The 21010-nt window shown below is 45.8% G+C and overlaps 1 protein-coding gene across 1 annotated transcript in view; it reads left to right on the top strand.

Moving 5' to 3' along the window:
• LOC119439977 (membrane metallo-endopeptidase-like 1) overlaps nt 1–21010 on the top strand; it is a 668359-nt gene that overhangs the window by 465365 nt on the left and 181984 nt on the right. The window contains exon 7 of the mRNA XM_049662695.1: nt 11460–11618. Coding sequence (XP_049518652.1) covers nt 11460–11618 — 159 coding nt within the window. The remainder of the gene's footprint in view (nt 1–11459; nt 11619–21010) is intronic.

The following is a 21010-nucleotide window of genomic DNA, read 5'->3' as shown; positions in this document are numbered from 1 at the left end:
GCTGCCGCACGGCATCCATGGCTCGCTGGACGGCCTAAAGTTGGTCTTGGAGTTCTCAGCTGAGCAGCGTGGCCGACCACCGCGCCCGTAGATTTTCCGGGGAGACTGCCATTTTTTCTTGATATATTTCACATCCAAACTACATGTGTTCAAGGGCGGCTCTATCAGACTTGCATAGCTTGCATATATCGCTCGCCCCTAAAATTTCACACATTCGTTGAAAATATTACCTTGGTCAGGAATTTAGCTTTTTTCAGGAATCTGCGAAACAGGGTATAACGGTTTTGAGCGCATCTAGTCACCATAACTGCTGTCCTGTAACCAGGGTGTTGGAACGAAATCTTTTTCGTTCTGGTTTTATACCGTTCTGGTTTTATATACACTGCATGTTGGAGATAACGTCATCTGCTCCAGATGCAAGACGAAGGGCGGGCATGTGGGGCTAGTTGAGAAGGCTGGTGGCTTCATGTCATGTGCACTATTTTCCCGTGTGCCCATTTATGGAGGTCATGCAACAGATTCCATGATGCCCGCACGGCTGAGCGCCGCCTTTAGAGGACACATGATCTGTCTACCGTTCTAAAGGCACGGGCAGAAATAGAGGGCGAGCCGACAAGGCTGGTGGCTGCAGTCTTCCTGTGCCCCCAGTGTTGCAGATCACCTGATCAGATGTTTTATGATGCTGCTAAGGCCAATTATGCAACGGTTCTTGTGCGGCGTTTAAGGCCGGCGTATATCGCGTGGTCAATATCAAACGTAATTGAAATACAACTATAGTGTCGGTGCTACAACTTTGCTTCGAATCGCAAGTATCTATACTCGGAATATAAAATTTACCTTGCACATATCTTATCCAAAAGAAAACAATCTATATGGGCGGCTTCTTAAACCGTATCCTATTGTTTTTGTTTCTGACGGCGCCTTATACCGGCTTCACTTTAGAAGCCAGGTAGGAGTTTGTACGGCTGAGGCATTGAAAGCTGCTGCTGTGATCCTGCAACTCAACCGACGTGGGCGCAGTTACTAAGTAAAACGAAACTATTAGAATTTTTAATCTCCTTGCATACGTCACCTAATTATACAATTTTCTCACGCGTTTTTTAACGAGTGACCTGGAACTATAGCTTGTTACCTCCCATTTTACCGTCTGCAGGTTTGAGACCAGCTTAGTGTCTGTACCAATCTGTCGGTGCAAGTGATGACGTTGTCTAGCGACGCCACCTGCATGATAGCCTCAATACGGGCGTATAACCAGGGCGTCGATAAGAACGCGCAGGTCGTGTCGATAATGAATTATCAAGAACAGCTAATGGAACAGTGGTCCCTTAGCACTTCCGAATAGTTGGATGAGTCACGTAATAAGCTTCACATATCAGTTGCTTAGATTGGCATATATATGTGAAGGAATCTATAGACGCGGCACCGTTGAAATTATGAATGAAGTGACAGCACGGAGTGGTCGCTCCGGGACAAGCACGCCCACACTCCGCGGCCGCTGCTCATCATTACGCCAGCATTGTGATGGCGAGTGCTCGGAGTCAAGTCAACCGTGTCCATGTGTTTAATCGTCTGGCACTACTCTCTTAAGTTAGGCTTAGTGCAGTTTACACTGCTCCCAACATTTTGCATCTTCGTGTAAGCCTAATACTTTGGTATCACTATCAATACTTTCCTTTTGGTCGAAACTGCGAAGTATTTTCACCACGGTATATCAGCATGACAATCCTGAACAGAGCGTGCGAAGCACCGTACCTGCACAGCCCTTTAAAGGGGCCCTGAACCACTTTTTATAGAAGTGGAGAAAGGCATTTGAAATTGAAATAGGCTATTTCAGAAATACTTTGCCGTAAAAGGTACTTCAATGGGTTCAGTAGAAGCAAGTGTTTTCGGCAATCAAACACGGCTTTCGCGCGACTTCCGCTCCTCCTTCAATGCTTTGCCCTGCTAAGGCTATAGTCAAGCGAGGCAGGCCCACAAGGCTCCGCCTCCTAAATGTCCCCGTGGTGCGCAGATAAAATTTCATTTGGGATGTTAACGTAGACGCCACTACTTTCGATTATGACGCCTATGACGGGAGCCGCAGTGTACTTAGCCCATGGAGGAAGGAAACCCCGGAGAGGCCCCGGCCAGCACAGATGTATTTTAGAAAGTGTGGCGGAAGTAACGTGCTGTTTTTTGCAAAGGACCATTGGGACGGGTACCTCAATTGTAAACGTTACCATAGCAACCGTGCTCATGAAGCTTTCGCTGCTGCTGTCGGTCTCTGAAAAGTGAGATAAGATTTTATCGTCAGTGTCTTGCTCGCAGCACGTTATGTTCGTGAGGAAAGCTGCCTTTAGACTGTGGTGTATAAGCTTGAAAGTTTTGTTTTGGGTCTGTGAGTGTGAGTGCCAGCCAGCAACAGATACACTAAAGTAATCATGGCGCGGGTCTTCGTCGTCGTCTTCAACGTGACACGGAAAAACACAGGACCGCGTCTGTTTGACTAAAACTGGTACAGAAGTTTCGAAGGCTTTGTTCTTACGCACGTCGGCAGCTCACACTTCCGATGGCTCGTGAGAATGAAAGTTCACAGTTAGCGCCCGTCTGCTCCGGCGAGCTGCAGAACCCCTGATTGGAGGCGCAAAGGGAGATGGCACACCAACATGGCTGCAACTCCGGCTTCAAAAACGTAACGTCAGGGCCTCTCCTGTTTTGTTTCTTTCCTCCATGACTTAGCCCAAGTAGGTTTAAATTAAACTGCTGGAGCGTACGTCGGCCTGTACCTACCAATGGGCAGTGGCTAATGCGCGTGGCGCGGGCGGCGGCCATCTTGCCATAGGCAAGAAACGGAAGCCGCAGCGCGCCCGAAGCGCGCCCGCCGCGCTGACTGCGTCTCCCCGCCGTGGTTTCCATCCGTTATGGTGAGCACTAAGGGGGAATTAGTCATTAATAAGAAGTAAAATGACAGATAGCAATGCAATCAACTTTATTTTGTTTGTTTGGGCATTATCTTTGTAAGCATAAACACCGGCGAATTGTCTATTACACTGGTCTATAAAAATATTGGGCCTCGTAAGAGCAGAGCTCACGTTTCGGCACTCTTTTCCCTGTTTCTTTCCTTCGTCATGTAATGGAGACTGATGCTTATGTAGAGTTCGGCCGCTTCGCCATGGTGATGTTTAATGCAGCGCCATCAAATGTAAGTGAAACACCCCCAACACCTATTGACGTTAACTTTTCGATGCACTGTTTCGTTAGTTCGGCTCTCTCTGCTACCCTTGATGAATCAATTAAAAAATACGCAACTGCCAACTTAAGTCTCAAGTTCAAGATGACAAGCATATACACATGCATTCTTGGCTTAGGCAGACGTTCATCATGCATTCCAGTCCCAAAGTCCACATATCCAACCACTTTATCGCGAACAAGGTGAACATATTTCCCGATGGACATCCCATCTACCATCAAAGTACAGTACAGAGTCTGCGTGCGGCATTGCACAAGCTTTTTCAAGAGAGACATTGACTCAGCTGTGAAGCCAGGATACCCGGTGATGGAACTGTACCATTCTCGTATAGTGCGCTCTGCTGGCAGTGCTCCATTAAGCTTCGAGCGTACATACTCATAAGCTGACGGAGAATAGAAGTGCAGCGTTAACGCAAATGCACGCAGCTCAGATGTGTACGCGCCTTTCTGGTCTTTTGCTGCCCTGTTGTGGAGTTGCTGTATGTCAGGGGAAAAGGCTGCAGTGAACACCTCCATGCCCTCAGCCATGAGCTTTTGGTCCTTGATATCCTTTATTATCTCTTGAGCACTCCCGTTCTTTGTGGTCAATTTCCGGTTTCTCTGATGCAGAATTTTGATATTCTTCTTGAGCTGCGTTATCTACTCTTGAGAAACAGGAAACATTTCTTTGTAATGCTGCTTTGTAGGTGATGCAACTGCCACATCTTCAACCACTTTGTTAACATGAACACCTCTGTCGGCTGGACTACTCAGAGGCCTCGGTAGTAGTCGCTTTCTTTTCAGCTAGAACTAGAATTGCACAGTTTAAAACTACTGGCTTTACTCGCTGCATTGCGTAAAGAAAACACAATTATATGAACAGAAAACGCACAAATTTAAGACAAAGCTGCTCGTATGTGGCCCAAACGACGCTACTTAACACCTCGTAGTTGCGAGCAACCCTTTTAATTAAGACAACAGACCACCCTATGGCGCCATCTAGTGAGTAATCTGTTTAATTTCAGCGAATAGCTAACGGTGCGTTCTTTTCCTATTCCCGCTCCGCACCGGCGATATGAACCAGCATAAAACTCTGTACTCACTGGCTTTTGCACGTGTCCTGAAAATGCGTCAAACACGGTCGAACAACTTACTGGTCGCAGGCGTATCGTCTGCCAGGTCCGGTCAAAACAACCCGGCGTGAAGTGTCTCGAACATATGTTATCGCCGTCTTTCGGCTACGAGCCTTCCCTCCGAACAGCCCGCTTCCATATTTTTCGCACATTTAGGTCCTTACAAAACCTGTTGGGAAAAAACAATGACGGTCATATTTGAAGATACACATAGATTGCGATCTGTCAGCATGTGTTGCGACAGACAGAGAAGTTTTCATGCAGCTCAAAATGTGCTACTTACAAGTGAAACGTAATCCCGAAGTCCATTCTCGCTCGATTTGTGCAGCCGTACGCAACGCAAGATGCAACCGTCACAACGTCCGGACGCCAGCTCGCCGACTGCGCACTGCATCTGCCGTGGTGGAAGGCGCGCTTTCTGCCTATGGTAAGATGGCGGTGTGCGGCTTCAGCTCAGGGGCATCCCCTCCGCTCCAGCAAGTTTTATTTAATCCTCCTTAGCCTAGCCAGTGGGCTCGTGGCGGCCGCGGTATCTACGCTCCGTATCAAACTGCAGCTACATGCACCTGCAGCGCGTATGCGCAGCGTTTGCTTTATGCACGACAGGGCTTGAGCGCCTGGTCGCGCTCAAATGATTCAGTCTGACCATGCTAACTGGTGCGGACCGACTTCATCATTCGCCAGCTTGACCGACGGTTAGCAGCCACATCCAACTCGCGCGTTTTTGAAGTGCTATCAAATAGTCTGCCAAGGCGTCTATCCAGGAGCCTCCAGGAGTGAGCACGCGCCCGCAAGCTGACCAGGCTGTCTTCTTGATTGACGTAAGCTATTGTCCAACGGCAGCCGCCTTTTACGTATGCTTTGTGACGAAATAAAGCGCTCAGAAAAGAGTGAGGAACGCGGTTTCTCTAAAAAGGGGCTTTGAGAGAAAGGTGACTCGTGCTCTGCTTGCGAGCTACAGGCGTCGCGCACGAATGCAAAACATGGCTGAAATGTTCACCACCGCGTACGCTATATATCGGCGGGAAATAATTTTTCACAAGCCCGAGGGGTGGTTCAGGACCTCTTTAAAAGCGACGTTCCTCCGCTCTGTAAGCACCGGCTTTCCATCAATCTTTCAATCCCCTGACCATGATCACCATGTGGAAATTGTGAGAATCCTCCTCTCCCATCTTCTCCCAAGCCAATTGGGCATGTTTGTCAAGGCCTTCATTCTCACCCTAACCTTTATTCTTACGTATGTGTTGGCACGCAGTACAGTAGTTCACCCCACAGCGTAGTGTAACACAGCGCTTCGTCCTTGCACCACTATGCTTAATATTCTTCAACAGGGCACTTCTTGGAGTGACACGGCAGCTGGAGGCAGTACCTGAGATTTACGACATTATCAGTGACGTGGATGTTAGTGTGTAGGACTTTCTGCTCCATCTCCTCCGCCAAGAAGAGGTAATTCAAACAGCCTTATACTTGACTATGCCAGGTGCGGCCACGTATGACTAGAAATATTAAACTGAAACGTCATATATGTCTGTTTAGTGGCAATATACATAGCTTCTATCTGTATTTGAACTTGTCCGCTTGCTTGTCCTTGAATTTGCAACCACGTCTCAGCTCAACAGGTGTTGAGCCTCGAAATTATTCAAATAGGATCTGCTTACTCCTGCTTACTCATGGCTCAACAGTACAATGCAAGGCGCTGCAGAAACAGTAACCTGATACGTTGGGTTGCCTAAAAGTCGTGCGCAGAGCCCACCAGCACGGCTCGCCGCCATGTCTACTCTGTCCATGCCGTTAGTCCTTCAAGCTCACTCCAGTAGTTCAAGAATGTAGAATGGGCCGCTCACGAGGCATGATTTCGAAGGCTATGTGTACAATCAAGGCGCCTGCCAACATGTCTCCGGCTGCGACTTTGTAGACAGAAGTCCAAACTCATCACGGATGATCAGATTATACAACACTGCTGTTGGTCTGACGCACTTTAGCCATTTAACATTATCCTTAATTGTAGCGTTAGCTAGATACATATATTTACATGTATGTGCAGGGCGACACAGACGAGGGAGGAGGAATGAACCACACAAGCGCTGCAGATAAATAGTAGATACGACACGAGTATATACATAGAATAAGAGGTCGTTACACTTACAACCATGACAACGCACGTTTTAATACGCCATTGAACGTAATTCAAGAGTATCTACTTTGTTATGTCCATGGCCCGGAATCTGGCCAGCCAAGAGGGCTGGTAGCCTACCTTCACCATTGTGGAAAGGGGCACGCCGTAGTGGTGTGCTAAAAACTACCAGAGGCAAGGCCGACATGCACGAATCTAGGCGACCCTGAACTCCGCGAATCTGGTTGATCTCGCTGCCATACAAGATGGGTTAAACGTCGAAGTTGCATCGAAGCTTGAGATACGCACCAACTCCACGATAGCCGTTGAAGACATCTGTCGCGTACCTCTAACCATGTCGCTCTCACGTTCGTCTCTGCCAGGCCAATCAGAGGTCCATTGCCCCGGTAACTCGCCTATCATTTCACAACTTGCCGAATTGTGTGGAGGTCCGCAGAATTCCAGTGGGGTCTACGCTTACGCTTGCTATGACCGCCCTGTGACTGCAACAGCACCACATCGCATGTTGTTCATTTTTTTTTATTTGTGCCACATGAAATGTTTAATGAACTAAGTACTATTGGAGTGGTTATGGCGGCGGCTGCTGCAAACGCGTCTTCGGCATTTCTGAGGAACCAGTTTCCGTCCAGGCTCCACGCGTGACCTACAGCACCTAATACTACCGATCTTTGATAGACTTTATCCGTTAAACAAACTTGTTCTTATACGTGTGGCGTCGTTTTTTCTATAAATCCTCGAAGCTACATTTTGTAGGAGAAACATACACGTGCTATTTGCCTAACCCGGGGGCATCTTTTTCAAAACGCGTCCTTCTTGGTACGCTTGTGAAATTTATACTCCGGTAGACCCACGAGTGGCGTGCACCATCGACTGTGAACGCAGTAAACAGACTTTCAAGTGCGCTAACGTTCTTTTAAACATAGCACATGAAATTTAGCACGCTCGGCATAGCTGTTGGTACAAGTCCTAAAGGTATGCCATTGACCGCTTCTATTCTCTATGTTTTACGTAAGTAAATAACAGGCTGTACCTTAATATAAATACACATATAAACACATTCAAGTACATACTTGTTTTATTGAAGCGAAGATTTCTTGTCCTTATGCCATGTGTTTATCGTGTGTGCTTGGTTGCTTTCTCGCCAATTAAATTGCGCCGATCCCGGAGAAAACGCAGTCGTAAAAGTCGCAGTTTCGCCCCAAAGGTAAAGCATCAATTGCAATAGCAAACTAGTGAACAGCTATACGAAGTAAAGATAGTTGTTTTAGCGGCCGTATAAACTTGTAAACATAGGCATTTAACAAGCATGGTGTCGTGCGCACAAGCAAATATAAACGCATCTCACTCGATGACCTCGATATTTCGATCTCAAAACGCTGTAGTGAGTAAGCGCGGCCGCAGCAGCGAGCGAATTGACCTTCGTCCCGACGCTCGGATGAACGCGAACTCAGCCGCTAAAACACAGCGCAGGACGGAAGAACTCTGTCCCCCGCCGCAGATGGCTGTCAAGATACAGCCGCAGAGCGGGGAGCGCGTGGCGTAGTAAGCAGTAAGTACAGCTACGAGGAGGGCGTGCTTACGCGATACCTTGCTAGCTTTGCGTCAGCTGACTGCTCCTTCCAATGAGAATTGTGGCTTCATATTGCGCTGGAGATCCACAATGTTTAAAATGTGAGGATAAAAACACCAATGGTCCGTTACGGACGTTGTTGCCACGATCCCTTAGTCTCTCTTTCATGTCAACCGTAATTTCAGGTAGTAGTTAATTTACAGGTAGTAAATTTAGAGCCCAGTCACGATGATGAAGACATATAACAGTTTTATGAAGATGTTGAACTAGCAATGAGAAAGGTGCAAGCTAGCATACTGTACTCACGGGCGACTTCAAGACAAAAGTGGGGAAAAAACAGACTGGTGAGCAAGCAATTGGCAACTACGGCATGGGGTCTAGGAAAACTAGAGTGGAGATGTTTGTAGAATTCGCGGAAAGGAATAGGCTCCGAATAATGAATACATTATTCAGGAAGCGCAGCAACAGGAAGTGGTCCTGGAAAAGCCCTAATGGTTAATCAAGGAATGAAATAGATTTCGTATTCTCTACTGATCCCAACATACAGCAAGATGAAAAAGTGTCAGGTAGGGTAAAGTGTGGTGACCACAGGTTAGTGAGGTCTAGGATTTCTCTCAACTTGAAGCCAGAAAAAATAAAATTAGTCAAGAACAAACAGGCCAACCTAGACACAGTAAGGGTAAAAGGAGACCAATTCAGGCTGCTGCTCGCAAACAAAAATGGGGAATTAGAAGAAGAAGATTAGGAGAACATAGAGGTAATGAATGAAACCGTAACTAGGCTGATGTCAGAAGCAGCAATTTAAGTGCGAGGTTAGGCCAAAGCAACCAGTAGGTAAGCTCTCCCAAGTAACAAAGGACCTAATAAAGAAACGGCAAAACGTGAAAGTGTGAAACTCGACCTATCAGATAGAATTCGCTGATCTGTCGAAACTGATCCACAAGACGAAAGTAAGGAATGTCCAAAATTATACCGTGGAAAAGATTGAGGAAGCAGTAAAATATGGATGGAGCATGAAATCAGTGAGAAGAAAACTTGGCACAGGACAAGGAAAAATGCATGTACTCAAATATAAGCAGGGTAATATCATCAGCAATTTCGATGACATAGTAAAGCAGCGGAAGAATTCTATACTGACCTGTACAGTTCCCAGAGCAGCCAAGCTACTTTCATTCGAAGTAGTGATGAACAGAATACAGAGGCTCCTTCTATAACTAGCGATAAAATTAGAAGGCCCTTGAAAGACATAACCAGGGGAAAAGCTGCTGGAGAAAATGGAATAACAGTCGATTTACTCAGAGTTGGAGGAGATATCATGCTTGAAAAGGTTGCGGCCCTTTATACGCAGTGCCTCACGACTTCAAGTGTACCAGAAAGCTGGAAGAACGCCAACATTATACTCATCCATAAGAAGGGAGACGTTAAAGAATTGAATGATAAACCCATTAGCATGCTTTCGGTATTGTATAAAATATTCACAAAGATAATTTCCAATAGAATCAGGGAAACACTTGACTTCAGCCAACCAAGATAACAGGCTGGCTTCAGGAAGGGATATTCTACGATGTATCTTGTCCATTTCATAAATCAGGTAATAGAAAAATCAGCTGAGTACAATCAACCTCTTTATATGGCATTTATTGATTATGAAAAAGCTGTGAAGAAGAAGACGCGCCTCCGTCCAGCGGCATCGCCAACGCTCGGCCCGCTCTGCTCGCGCTGTTGGTTGCTGGTGTCTTTGGAGACGGTGCTCCACGCTGCCTCGCCCTTCTTGGAACTCGAAGCGTCCTTGAAGGACACAGCCAATAAACCTATTCTCAAAGCATTTGATTCCGTAGTGATACCAGCAGTCATAGAGGCATTGTGTAATCAAGGAGTACAGGATGCATACGTGAATATCTTGGCAAATATCTGCAAGGATTGCACAGCAACCTTGGTTCTCCAAAAAAAGTTGAGAGATACCTATCAAGAAAGGGTTCAGGCAAGGAGACACAATCTCTCCACTGCTATGTACTGCATGCTTAGACGAAGTCTTATTCAAGCTCTCGGACTGGCAAGGCTTAGTAATGAAGTTCAACGGCGAATATCTCAGCAACCTTCGGTTTGCAGAAGACATTATCTTATTCAGCAACAGTGGGGATGAATTACAGCAAACTATTGAGGACCTTAACAGAGAAAGTGTAAGAGCGGGGTTAAAGATTAATATGCAGAAGACAAAAAATAATGTTCAATAGCCTCGCAAGGAAACAAGAATTAAGGATCGCCTGTCAGTCTCTACAGTCTGTAAAGGAGTACATTTATCTAGGTGAATTACTCACAGGGGGCCCTGATCATGAGAAGAAAATTTACAGAATAATAAAATTGGGTTGCAGTGCGTACGGCAGGTATTGCCAAATCCTGACTGGGAGCTTACCACTGTCGTTGAAAAGAAAAGTGTACAATCATTGCATTCTGCCAGTTCTAACATATGGCAAAGAAATTTGGAGGTTGACAAAGAAGTTCGAGAACAAGTTAAGGACCGCACAAAGAGCGACGCAACGAAAAACGTTAGGCCTAACTTTAAGACACAGGAAGAGAGCGGTGTGGATCAGAGAACGAACGAGGATTGGCGGTATTCTAGTTTATATTAAGCGGAAAAAATGGAGCTGGGCAGGCCATGTAATGCGTGGGATGGATAACCGGTGGACCATTAGAGGTACAGAATGTATACCAAGAGAAGGGAAGTGCATTCGAGGACAGCAGAAAACTAGGTGGGGTGATGAAGGAAATTTTCAGGTGCGAGTTGGAATCAGCTAGTGCAAGACAGGGGTAATTGGAGATCACAGGGAGAGGCTTTCGTCCTGCAGTAAACATAAATTAAGCTGATGATGATGGTATTTAGAGCTTAGAAAGTTCGTTCCATGTGCGCCTCTTATGCAGTTTTATATCTTCTGCGACGGGCCTTGTTTTACAGTTTGTATAGATAATTAGTGTTCGGTGTCGGTGTACTTCTCTAGATTATATAACAGAAAGACTGTTTGGTTAAAGACAAGCACTCGTACATTGTGCAATTAAACTAATTAGTGCTAAGAAATGAAAAAAACGTAATTATCTTGTATCATTTTTGCGAGGATTCGCTAATAAAGCCTAGGACTTAAAGGTAAATTGTCTGCATGGCTTTTTTCATGTACGGTAAAGGCGTGAGAATTGTCACTGTTTGCATTAATAGACAACGAATATTATTATTGTTGTCAGCAGTTACGAATAAACGTCACGGCCTGCGGAACCTAATCTGCATGGTTACTTATATATTAAGGTAAAAGCGTGAGAAACGGTATTGTACACATTTTGCCTTACTCGCGCTGCAAAAAGAAAAAAAGGAAAAAGCACTGCGCGTATTGTCCTTTACGAAAAACACATTTTCTTCCTCTTTCAGATTGGCCATAAACCCATAGGAATATCAACAGGCGACGAACTCATCAAATACAATCAACTTATTATGGAACTTGTGAGCTCTGTAAACTCTAGCTATGACAACGTATCTCTCCAAAATTTCGCTGACCGTATAAATGAGATCGAGGCATTGCTCTTCAATGTGAGTGATCAAGTTTTTTAAAAAGTACATGAAAAAAAAAACGTTACTGAAATACTGAAAACTGGGCCAGTTGGTTCAAAGTGAGACTAACTATAAAAAAGACGACCCAGAAGAGGTCATACACATTTGGGACCTTCCGCGGATGGTTTATTTTGCAGGCGACAGAAGTGTGCAACTGTAAAAAGAACGATTATTTAACCAATAACATCCAGTTAGAGCTGATCACATCAGTAAAAAAGGACGGAGTTTGGCTGGCGGACCTTCGGAATAGTGATTATCGTCGTCATAATAATGAATATGAAATTAATTCGCTACCCGAAAGAGACTGCGCTTTACGATGTTTTAAGACTAAAGACGAATTTTTGTCGTAAGGCTGTCACTTTGGTTACACGGAAATTATCGATCTAAAACCTATTTCTTTAACCAGGTCTCTTAAAATAACCAGGCTTCTTCATAAAGTTACCCTTAAAACGTACTGCTGTTCACTCCGTATTCTTGTTGATCAGATCTCCCTTCCATGTATTTTTTTAACCTCGTTGAAAAACACATCATCTTTGCTTATATGCTTCATTCAGAAATCTAAAACCACCATCGCATGTCCACCTCTTCGTCAGAGAAGCGATTTTCCGGAATTAAGTTAACAGTTCTCGGCCCCTTCGCCCCGTGTAAGCTCCGACAAAAAAGAAAAACAAGGTTACACGCTTTGCATTCAACGCTCCGGATAAGAAAACAGAACTATTTACAGCAGAACTTGGCTAAAAGTTATGTAGCTGTAAGCATTGAGTAAACATGTGTTAGTGCAGTAAAATTTTGTCATGGAACTTCAATCTTACTTGTGTGGCCTAAAACTAAGATATTACAAAGTGTAGTGTACATTGCTTTAGTACTGGTATCTGATTACATTGTGGCATTTGGTCCCGAATTAAAATATTATTTTATTGCAGCAGACGTATGTTGACCTGTAACCCGCGGAAGCAAACTGCTACTTGAAATTTAGAATATGTGCGTAAGGATCGCGATAGCTTACTTTTCACAAACCGACGTTTCAGCAGCGCCATTTGCCGACGCGGGCGACGTCTAGCGTCAGAACATGTTATGCCGCCATTTTGGACTGTGCGCCTTGAGAGAGCAGGCCGGCCGCACTTCGGTTGTGTGATCTTCGCCGCGCATTATTTTGATTGTTTTCTTCCATTTCGCTTGTCTTGTGCGGCTTGACTTGTTACATGTTTCACGTGCTCGCGTGAGCGCCCAGTGTGGTGTGCCATGGCAACAGCAAGCCCAGCCAGTGGATGTGGTGTTTCGTCGTCGGTAGCGGCGGCAGCCACGTCTGCTTCGTCGAGACCTGGCGTGCTAATCAGCGGTATATTTCATTCTTATTTCTGGACACATGTGACCGTATCGTTGATTTAATCTGATCACCATTAGGGTTCGCGGTTGAGGGTTGTATCATTTAGCGAAAGCAGGCGCGCACGTAGCTGTCGGACCAGGCGTCGGCGGCCCGACGACACGTGTCAGTGGTTGGTAGATATGCGGTGGTTACTCCATACGCTTCCGACGCAACTGAACAGCTCAATCATGCAAAATTTATTGGATCTGGTGCGGTGCAGTGTGCTTATAACCAAATGTCAAAGCATAAGCGTGGCGACCGAGCAGCGCGGTACCTGCAGCGAGCCGACGCACGACAGTGATACAGCCCAGGCGCTATATTTTTATTTTTAGTATTTAGTAGTTATTTATTTATACATACTGTCAATCCCAATAGGGATTATAAGATGACTTGTTATAAAGATATATTTGTTTACCTATTTTTTACGCTTGTTTACCCCTGGAATGGCTTTTCTTTCGAATGTGTGAATTTGGAACAAGCTTCGCTCACGGTGAACCTCAAGTTTGTATTGAAGATATCGCGTACGGAAATAATTGTTCATGTGCGCTATCTCTGAAGCGAAATGAGATAATATTGCCGCGTTAGGGCCATCTCTGCTCTTTATCTAGTTTCTGTACAATGTTCATAATAACGCAATGTCGAGTCTTGACAATTGTCGAATAAATACATATGCGTATGACTGTAAACCACTACTGACCGTGAGTGAAGAGCGCTTAGTGGTCAGCGAAGCGGTCACTGCACGCACGTAAGTATTTCACTTGATCGACTGTGCGAATAATTTTTTTTTCGTTACTGTTATTCTTGAAAGTATGATGGTATTGTCCGCGCGTACCCATGCGAATACCATTTTTTACGTTCTAACTTGCGAGGGCTCATTTAGCGCGTTTCTACGCCATGCACAGTTAGCGCATTACGGTTCCCGAACTCTAGCACTGGCGCTAGGCCGCGCTGATGAGGTTGACACGTTAGTTTTTGCATTCTCTTGCTGCCCAAGCGCGTAGACAATGCTCAAAGATGGGTGAGCTCGATGCAGCACCACACTGTTGAAGTTAATAACTTTATGGGCAGGGTCGGGCAGGGTGCCTGTGAACGCTGACAATGTTTTGGTGGACACAGGGTCTGCATACATCTTCCATAGGACACGATTTTTCCAGATAATTGCGAAGTGTATTTACCGACTAGTTCTCTTGCAGAGTGCTTCAATTTATGTTATACCGGTGTCACACGGCCATTTTTATAGCGATCGAGACCGATCTGGATCAGAATGTTCGACCGCGATTGGCTTCCTTCCGCCGATTGAGCAAAGAAGCCAATCGCGACCAAGAAATTCGACCCAGATCGGCCTCGATCACGAACTAAAGTGCGCCGTGTGGCCCCCGTATTAGGCAATGGAATGATGTCGTGTTTGAAAGAATAACAAATGTAGCCTCTGCCACTACATACGAGAAAATATTGCATCGAAGAGCTGACAATTCTCGCAACCTATTGGGAAATGTGCCGAAAAATGTTTACCAAAATGCGTTACTTTACTTATGTGTGCATTCGTTCACATTAGACTGAAATGCCAAGTCCTCACGTCATGCAGCAAACCGGCGAAACGTGAACATATCACATCGGCAGCGGTCTCGCGGAGTGCTGTGTTGTGAACACACTTAGTTCCCAAAATCGTTATTTTGCGCTGGTTGTTTGTGCACCCATAAACTGCACAGTGCTGGCCTGTAGCCTTTTGATGAGTATATATGTCATTATTTACGAGGGCAAGTCATTCGTGACAAAAATAAACGGAAACATCGAAGGAAAGCTACCACTCCGCAATGCAAGCGCAAGGCAAGCTCACAGTCCAGACCGAGCAGGCAACACTGACACATACTCTCCACGCCAGACCGTCGGAAGCGCCCTCGTGAAAACGTCTATATTAGATGCGAAGCATCTTATGCTCGGGGCTATGTCACTCCCTCCCTCCCTACCTCCCTCCATCCATCCAACCGCCGTGCGTCCACACCACTACTGCGCCTGCGTATCCTCCTCCCCCCCTCTCCTTGTCTCATCTCCTCTCCTCTCGGCATTCCTCCTCTCCTCTCCGACGCTCCTCTCCTCTCCGGATTCCGCAACGAATGGCAACACCTGCGGCTCCGCGCGCGATAATGCGAAGCAGCTCAGGTTAGAGACGCGACAGTAGGACGCCCTAGAGGCACCGGCAACAGTCACCAACGCCGCGCGCGTTCGGTGCGAACGCGGGCAAAACGGCGATGGCGTCGACAACAGTTCTGCGCGTTGCTGGTGCTGCTGTATGTCCAAGTTTATATAGCTGATAAAACTACCTTGAGTCGACCCTATGGCTGCTTCGCATACAACTCAGGGTTCCCCTACGGGAAGATGGTGTAATTTTTCTCCTACGTCATGTGTAAGGGATGCAAATTTGCTGAACTAGCAAAACTACCCCACGTGTCCGCGTACTTTAAACACAAAGCTATCAGAGAAGTCCACAGCTTTGTCGACATCTGTTCTTGTGCCGGAAGTTCGTTGGAACCTTAGGCTCTAATATTTTGTCTCTAAAAAATGCTGTGAATAGGCATTGTTCTTGTGGGCTCATGGTATTTGCCAAAGTTTTTTAACAAACGCGTTGAGAGCCCGCGATGTTGTTTTCATCACCCATAATCTTATTAAAATAAGAACATTACCGTGACTTATGTGCCAAACGTTGCGTAGGAGAAACAGAAACGCGGACGATGGCGCATCATGCTCTGTATCGACAAGGTTTTTTGCCATCACTACTGTAATCATGGGACTGTACGAGCAGCCCAGCTTATAGTTCCACCAGGACTGTTTTTCGGACAACTGCATTGCAATTTTTACTCAAGGGACATACAGCAATGGAGACAGGGAACAATATGTTCGTAAAGTTTCAATGGGCACACGTCACATAAATCAGGCAAGAAAGTGGTGAAAGAAAGCAAATCAAAACAAGAATTGCGAGAGGCGAATGAAAGTCACGCAGAATCTTTTGAAATCGCAAAGGAAAAAAAATCAAAGCCCCTTTCTTGAATAAAGATGGTTGAACGTGAAGCTTTTTGCCATGCAAACAGAAACAAAGTCAGTCCAAAGCCAGCGAACACGCAACGAACACAAGAAATGCTGAGCGACCCGATGCGTTGCTTATCTGATTTGATTGCTTGTTTATGGGATTGTATTTTTTGAACGTTGAAGTTCGCAGAACGTTGAATTTGGTTAGGTTGCATAGACTTTTTTTAGATCATGTAGACGTTGATTACACGCACACACTCACACTTTCAAGGACGACTCTACACTTGCGCAGTATTGCCTTGTGATCGCTTTGGTAGACGGTCAGAGGCTCCGCCGTTGACAATACACGGGGTCGCCCTTACGAGCACGACTGGTCTCGCACTCACGTTCGCGTACGGCAGCCTCTTTTGATGTGCACTGCACCCGCAGCCTACCCATGGTGACGGCCGGGAATCCATTGCGTGACGCGCATAATACAATGCAGATATTTACAGTTCCTCTGGGTACCATGGCGTTGCCGTTCCAATTGTTTTTATCGGTACAACTACGAATGTAAACTGTAGCATTCTACAATAAGTATGTCGTGCGCCGTTCTATTGTGTGCGCAGATGCGCAGATAGTTTCATTTTGTAAGCTGGCTTTCTCGCAGTGTGATTTCAGCACTCAGATTGGACGCGATATTTTTTGTAACTTCTTTGGAGAGTAACTAGCCTATGTAATGCGGTCCTGTAGAAAGGGTTGAGGGCCAGAGACCGCATTTTATTAAGTTTTGAATGGTTGCCCAGATGATCCCGCTTTGTTCTCGCAACTTGCCGAAATGTTCTCGTTTTGAGAGTTCGGGTGATCTTGTTTGAGTGCCCGTATGTTCTCGATTGAGTGCCCGGATAACGGCTCTGGCTTTTGGCTCGAGGTCACTTGAAGGTCGCCGACAACGGGAGCTAAAACACTTCATGCTTAAAATGGTTGATCTAATACTCCTCAATGAATTTTAAGGCTGCTTCTCCCAGCGGCGCCGAAAGTGCTTACGTGGTTACGTGGTTACGTGGTCATCTGATAAGATTAAATAGCCTTGTAAGATTTCCCGAGCTTTTTTAGAGCTTGCATCGTGCCATAGTCCTGGCTTCACAAGAGATAGGCTTGCAGCCGTACAGCGTGCAGTGTGCCGTCATATTTAAAGCTAGCTGGAGCATATCGTATATTTGCGTTCATTAATCTGACGGTAATGCAGCGGCCAGTCATCGCTATGTATGATTTCTCACTCCTGAAAGGGATCGTGTAGGCGCCCCACATTGTCTATACGTTGTAAATGCTTAATTGCGTGCTTTATTTTGCATCTATTCATGGCTGGTTTTTCTGAGGCGTCAAAAACTATTTTCAATAAGTTTTTTAAAGAGCTGAAACAAAGAATCTTGCGTCATGCCTTTCGCCAATCTTGTTAAGACTATGTGAAATTATGTGCACAAAAAGTATCATATGCGCAAATTACCTCTATGGTATGCTCGTCACCTTCTTCAGCAGTTTCGTCTATGTCACATGACTAAAAATTTCTCAGCTATGGACGTTATAAGCTCCGCTGTCTACCGCTGCAGAATGTCGTTCATCTATGGTCGAATAATTTTCTTATAACTTAGTTCAAGAAAAGGTGTCCTGTATTATAAGGGTGCCGACATTTTTCATTCCTCGTTAGATACTCCCAGCATATGGGACATGTGAATTCAAGGCACCCGCTATCTGGCATTTTCAACGTAAGCCCCAGGCCCTAGTGTGCGCCGCGTAAGCATTACTGAACTTTTTGTTTCGCTGATCACTTCGAACTTGTGATGTAGAAAGCAAATAAAAAAATCGACTGCCGAGCGAAAACATCGGTTGGCTTCGAGGCTTCTTTCTAGGTCACCCTGCAGGATCGTGTTCCCTTCAGCCAGAAATAGAGTATGTCGCCAAATGATAGAGTCATGCTTGACCGTATACATGCAGCTTAACCCCAGTCCATATCCCGTCTTTCTCTAGAAACAGTGAACCAAGGCATTTAAGACATTAAAAAATGAATTAAGACTCAGTTCACCCGGATTGTGGAACTTCACAGTCCCATAGGTGTCGATGCATTCCTCGACTACTCACACGGTTGCTTCTTTTGAAACAGTATAGAAAGGAATGGAGAGAGGAGACATCGTCTATACATCATTCCATATAGTGAAATCAGCACAGAAGGAATGATAACGCAAGGCAGAGAAGTACACAGGACAGGCAGGGACTTCTATGCCTTGTGCTGCCATTGTTGTGGCGCTGCTCTTACTACTTGTCCACTTGTATACTCCATTGCAGTGACTTTTATACATAGCTTGATAACGTTACCAATGCTTAAGAGACTTCACTCACTGTTGGCATTCGCGATCCGAATCGACTGCGTCAGATGTGAATATAGGTAGGCGCCATGTACTTTAGGTACATTAGGTACGGTGCATTTATGTCACGATATATAGCTCTAATAATGGATGGAAGACGTCTGTAATCAAAAGCTGTTTTCCACTGAACCAACCGAGTGTCACGTTTTGCGAACAGCGGTCGCAGTGCACCGCCTGTGCTCACAGGGTACAATGCATGGTATATCGCATACCGAAAGCATAAACTCAAACAAATACGGATTCAGAGTTACGCTGCCTAGTCACAACATGACACGATTGAAATAGAAACCACAGAAGAAAAAAAAACACGGTTAGAAGCCGGTAGCGTTATTTGGCACCATTGGTCATAACTAACTAGGCTGCACGCAACCGTTTCTCCACAAATAAAACTTCCTTTAAAATAGCATCAGTTGAACAAGTTGTAATATGGTTATTAGGTGTTGCGTGGAAAGCGTCGCAGGTCGAAAACGACTGCGCCGGGAAAGCAGAGCAATGAGATTCGTATGGCCTGGTTACTTCCGTACTTTCTTCAGCGTTGCCTACAATGTTTGAAAAGCCGTATATATATTTGAATTGGTCGCATGCGCTGGTAGCAATTTTTGGGACCCGGCAATAAAATTCCCCCATCCATAGCATACCTTCCCTTTAGGTGACCCTTAAAAATTGGACAGAACACAATGAATCCTTCTAAGTAAACCAGCCCCACGACTATCACTTCAAACCGCATGTGAGGAAGAATGTTTTGGCTTGCGATGAAGGACTATGCAATGTGAAATGAGTGAATTTGGAGGAGATCGGGGCTGGGTAGAAGGTAGGCTACACAGCACCGACTTGAGTGCTGGTTGGGTCGCAGCAAGGCGTTAACTATACCAAACACCGCACCGCACTTAGTAGACAAAAATCCCTGGTCAGTGATAGGGGCGGCACGCCCTCGACGACGTTTTCCCGCACCTACACACTTCTCTAATGCACATATTGAAACCTAAGAAAATTGCATTCAATGTGTGCAAAAACAGAGAAGGTGTTGAATAAATGCCAGAAGAATGCACCTTAAATTCCCAAATGTGTTAGCATAATAAATGTTGTTTTCTTGCTGTGACAGGCATCAACCTATTTTATTATGATCACATTTATATTGCCACGGGAAACGGTACAAATTAAAATATATTTACAGACTACTTACAGCGAGCTGTAGCACTGCCAAGATGGCGGAAAGCCGATCTTTTCAATCGTCTTCTTCACCCCTGTGGTCAACGTGGTTATTTCCCATGTGTGCAATCTCTTGACATTAGCCCCCGGCCGCTAAATAGGTGCCACGGGAAACGGTACAAATTAAAATATATTTACAGACTTTTTACAGCGAGCTGTAGCACTGCCAAGATGGCGGAAAGCCGATCTTTTCAATCGTCTTCTTCACCCCTGTGGTCAACGTGGTTATTTCCCATGTGTGCAATCTCTTGACATTAGCCCCCGGCCGCTAAATAGGTGCCACGGGAAATGGTACAAATTAAAATATATTTACAGACTACTTACAGCGAGCTGTAGCACTGCCAAGATGGCGGAAAGCCGATCTTTTCAATCGTCTTCTTCACCCCTGTGGTCAACGTGGTTATTTCCCATGTGTGCAATCTCTTGACATTAGCCCCCGGCCGCTAAAGCTCCGACCCGGCGCCTAAGACAGGGTGGTTGGTGAAAGGTAGGGTTTAAGGCGGCCCACGTGCACGACGTATGAGGAAGTAGAAGACGTGGTAGGATCCAGTGGGGCTATTTCGTAAGTAACGTCTGTAAATTATCGCAGGACGCAATAAGGGCCAGAGAATCTCCAAAGTAGTTTTTCAGAGAGGCCAACGCGCCGCTACGGGGACCACACAAGGACAAGATCACCCGCACTGAAGCGGGCGTCGTACAACAACTTCTGCCGTGACTGCGACGCTGAGAGGCGAAGACGGGCAGTGTGACGTGCCTTTGCTGCTGTAGCAATGGCGTCGCGCGCGTATTAAGTAGGCAGTGCGGCAGGGGTCGAATGTAGTGTGTCAAAAGGGAGCGTTGGTTCTCGTCCATTAGAAGATAGAAGGGAAAGTAGCCGGCGGTGTCATGGAGTGAGGAGTTATGGGCAAAAGTTACAAAAGGTAGCGAAGTGTCCCAGTCACGGTTATCAGACGAAACATACATCGATAGCATATCAGTGATCTTGCGATTCAGACGTTCAGTACGACCGTTCGTTTGAGGGTGGCCCGCAGTCGTAAGTTTGTGTTTGGTGGCACAAGAACGAAGTGAATCTTCGGTTACTTTAGATAAGAAGTAGCGACCCCGGTCTGTGAGAAGCTGACGAGGAGTGCTGTGATGCAAAATTACGTCTTGCATCAAGAAGTCGGCGACGTCTGTAGCGCTACTGGTCGGGAGAGGTCTTGTGATAGCGTAGCGGGTAGCATAATCTGTAGCAACGGCAATTCATTTATTGGCAGCGGTGGAGAGAGGGAAGGGGCCGAGAAGGTCGATGACAACACAAAAAAATGGCTCGGCTGGTATGTCAATAAGCTGGAGGAGCCCAGCTGGAGGAAGAGCTGGCCTTTTCAAGC

Source organism: Dermacentor silvarum, chromosome 2 (assembly GCF_013339745.2).
Source record: "Dermacentor silvarum isolate Dsil-2018 chromosome 2, BIME_Dsil_1.4, whole genome shotgun sequence".
NCBI classification, from domain to species: Eukaryota; Metazoa; Arthropoda; class Arachnida; order Ixodida; family Ixodidae; genus Dermacentor; species Dermacentor silvarum.
This window is presented reverse-complemented; position numbering and strand designations above follow the sequence as displayed.